The sequence below is a fragment of the Arachis ipaensis genome, chromosome B03 (assembly GCF_000816755.2).
Source record: "Arachis ipaensis cultivar K30076 chromosome B03, Araip1.1, whole genome shotgun sequence".
Lineage (NCBI taxonomy): Eukaryota > Viridiplantae > Streptophyta > Magnoliopsida > Fabales > Fabaceae > Arachis > Arachis ipaensis.
Window position 1 is genome coordinate 42,512,342 of NC_029787.2, and position 3,435 is coordinate 42,515,776.

Consider the following 3,435-nt stretch of genomic DNA (forward strand, 5'->3'; position numbering starts at 1 on the left):
TAAGACCCGTGCGACCCGTGCGAATGTAATCAGCGGTATTGTCATCAAGTTTAGACAGTTTTCTGTTATCCTCTTCCAGAATTGGAGCGGAATTCACAAAATAAGATGCTATCTCCGCTCTGACTTCTTCTGGAATTTTAGATGTTAGTTTATTGTTGACATACACTAAGACCCGTGCGAATGTAATCAGCGGTATTGTCATCAAGTTTAGACAGTTTTCTGTTATCCTCTTCCAGAATTGGAGCGGAATTCACAAAATAAGATGCTATCTCCGCTCTGACTTCTTCTGGAATTTTAGATAGCCTCCTTGTTAGTTTATTCATCATGACCCAAACACTGTAGATCATCAAAACCAGAACAACTGATCAGAAAATGCTTACACATTATCACTTACAAGCTCCAAGGTCATGCGTGCGAACAAGATGAAGTCTTAAACTAAGATACAAATCAACCACAGAATTTCAAATGCAAAAGTGGTTCACACTCAGGAACATTTTTATCAAAACATGTCTGGCATCAGCAGCAGTAAGGGGGAGAAAAATTCCCGAAAATAATCACCTGGAGGCTCTCGTCAATATTTCACCAGTTTTGCAGTCACGCAGAAGCCAATCACGACGCATGCCATTCTTCCCAGATGCAGATACCCAAGTATCTACTTGAACAACATCACCCCTGAATCAGATAGAAAGGTCCACTCAATTTCAGATTATTGTACTCAGAACATTTGTAATGATCCTAATTAATTAATCAATCATGCTATGTGTATTGAAAAAATCAAGGCACCAATCTTATCAACCACTGGGTATAGAAATATGTATAAAATTATTATACAACTGTAAACAAATTTGATTATTCGTCACAGGTTTGATTATTCTGGTGGCAAATTATTTAGTTGAAAAAAAACCTGTGAATCAATATGTACAAATATACACAAATACATAGTAGCTGATTCGGTAGATGATTTTTAGTGAATATGCAGCATTTTTGTTAATTGATCTACTTAACTTCAATCCATGTCCACAAGGGAAATCAATTTAAACTTCAAACATATAGTCCTCAAACAGAATAGATAATATACAACTAGTAAATCAAAAAAGATGCAAAGAACACGGAATAACTTCTTTCAAAAGTCCACACCTTTTTTCAACATTTTAACATGATTGAAACCATCTTAAGTCATCAAACTTAATCTTTGATTAGTGCTATTTCACATCTTAACCAGATCAACATAGATACCCTCAAAAATCAGATATATTAAGGGTGCATATAGGGTGTCTTACCATGTAGGATAACGATCAACCACAACCTGCATCCGTGTGACTACCCATATCAAGTTCTTTTTGCACATTTCTGGTGTGGAACCAAAGCCATCACCAAGAAGTCCAGCAGTCTTGACATGATTAAGTGCAGTTTCCTGTCATTAAACAAATAGTTAGCATAACCTTGTGTGAAAAATACTGTAAATTTCAAATTTGTGCAGTGAGCAAATTAAAATCCCTATCTATATATCATGTTTGTCACCAAAGATTAAATGAAAAGTTATTTGTATGAAATGACCATACCTGCAGATGGTTCATTACTGTCTCTATAGATGCTGTTCGATCAGCACCAATTTCATATGATCTAATAGAAAAGTTTTGACGGAACACTAGACCATCTTGAACAATTCTTCCTATTCCAAAGGGATCAATAAGCATGTCAGATCGCCTTGGTTTCCAATCAAGCATCATCCACTGCTTTTCTGCTGCCAAGAAAATTGTAGTTATAGCAGCAAGAAGCATGCTCCAATCAGGTAACTGGTTAATAAAAGTCCTGGGGGGAGGGGAAGGCAAATCATCATCATGCTTCAAGCTTTCTACTGTGCTTCCATTAATCTTAGGTGGAGCTTGGGCATGAGCTTTAACTTGCAAGCCACCAGAAGATGCATGTTTAGATTTGAGCCCTTGAAGTTTAACAGAGCCACCAACAAGTTTGTTGCCATCTGCACCTGCATCTGGTGAGGGTGAAGGAACAGGGAAAATGGAAGCAGTAGCAGCAGTTGCCATAATGAATTCTACAGCTGCATGCAAAGTTGAGGCAAGTTAAAAATAAAATAATAAATTATAAAAAGCAAAGAGGGAAAAACTGAGTGGAGAAAAAGAGAAGAAATGGAGACTCCTATTTAAATTGGATCAACAGAAAACAGAGTGTTAACTCCAGACTCATGGAGGAAGAAATTTCTTCCTAAATAGAGTCCCGTATAATTATACAAACGTTTAATGCATTGTCGAGGAATAAAAACTTTTCCTCCAAAGGGATTTTTTCAGAAGATATCACGAGATTAATATCATACACACTAAAGGGTAAATGAGCGATGGAAAATACTACGACCTGTTAAAAGCAAAATTGTTTGTCGTAATATTAAAAGAACACGACAGTGATAAAAAAATATTCTGCCCAAACTAAACAATTTAAGAACAGAAAACAGGTCCAAAGAACTCTTTGCATTTTTCTTTTTCCATTTTTAACCTTCCTCTAATTGCTATATTTTATCTCATTTTCAATTACCGGTTAAGAAATTCAACCTGCACATTTAACCAGCTCATATTCAAGAGCTCGCAAAGAATTCATGTTCATTCCTCTCAAGTTAGTAACAGACAGAAGAAGTTCTTCGTTTTTCTTCTTTTGGAAAAAAATGAAAAATGAAAAAACATAAAGCCAAATTCAAATAACCAATTGCATGAAACAAAGCTACAGAATCCATCTATTAAACTTCAACGACAAAATGGCACGTTTATGTTCATCAACCGAGATTCCTCATTAAGAATCCAGAAAAACGAAGACATCACGAAATTATTCACACAGTATACTAACCAATAAAAAAAATCACACAAACGATAATAAACTCAAACCGTTGGGGAGTTCGACGCAGATCTGGCTTTGAATCTAGAGAACACCGCAAACCGAGAAGATTAAAAAACTAAGCCAAAACCGAAAGCAGCAAAAGAGAAAATCAAAGACATTACAATCGACAGCTAAAATCACATCCCTAACGGATCGAAACGCACAAAAAAAGCAATGCATCCAGCTCTCATTAATTTTATTTTTCTTCTTAAACGAAAAAAAAAAAGAAGCGAAATAACCAGAAATGCAGAAATCGTGAGTGTTCTAGTTCGTGTGTGTTCATTTCATGAGCTCGATCTTTCACAGTTAATGAAAACGAGAATCAAATCAGGAGAAGAAAGAAAAAGAGAAGAAAAACAAAAGGAAAGATAGAAGTGTGAAGAATAGAGCGAGTGCAGTTTCTCGGGAAACGAGACGAAACGTGTGGCGTGCAGATCAGAAGAGAAAGTGTGCGAACACATGAAGAGATTGCCGTACCTGAGTATAGCCGTCAGAGAGACACACGAGAAGAGGAACAGTAGAAGAAGAGGAAGAAGAGTAAGCAGAAGACGA

The 3,435-nt window shown here is 36.3% G+C and overlaps 1 protein-coding gene across 4 annotated transcripts in view; it reads right to left on the reverse strand.

The window, feature by feature from the left end:
• LOC107630423 (palmitoyl-acyl carrier protein thioesterase, chloroplastic) overlaps window positions 1-3,435 on the reverse strand; it is a 6,340-nt gene extending 2,905 nt beyond the window's left edge. The window contains exons 1-6 of one of the 4 annotated variants that reach the window (XM_021118819.1): window positions 2,565-2,846; window positions 1,563-2,059; window positions 1,281-1,414; window positions 559-672; window positions 301-336; window positions 13-143 (exon numbers count right to left, since the gene is read on the reverse strand). In XM_021118819.1, the coding sequence (XP_020974478.1) occupies window positions 13-143; window positions 301-336; window positions 559-672; window positions 1,281-1,414; window positions 1,563-2,059; window positions 2,565-2,616 (964 nt within the window). In that variant the 5' untranslated portion in view covers window positions 2,617-2,846. Of the gene's footprint in view, window positions 1-12; window positions 144-164; window positions 337-558; window positions 673-1,280; window positions 1,415-1,562; window positions 2,060-2,564; window positions 2,847-2,891; window positions 3,107-3,360 lie in introns of those variants that run through there. The other 3 variants (XM_016333540.2, XM_021118820.1, XM_021118818.1) reach the window with 3 other exon arrangements.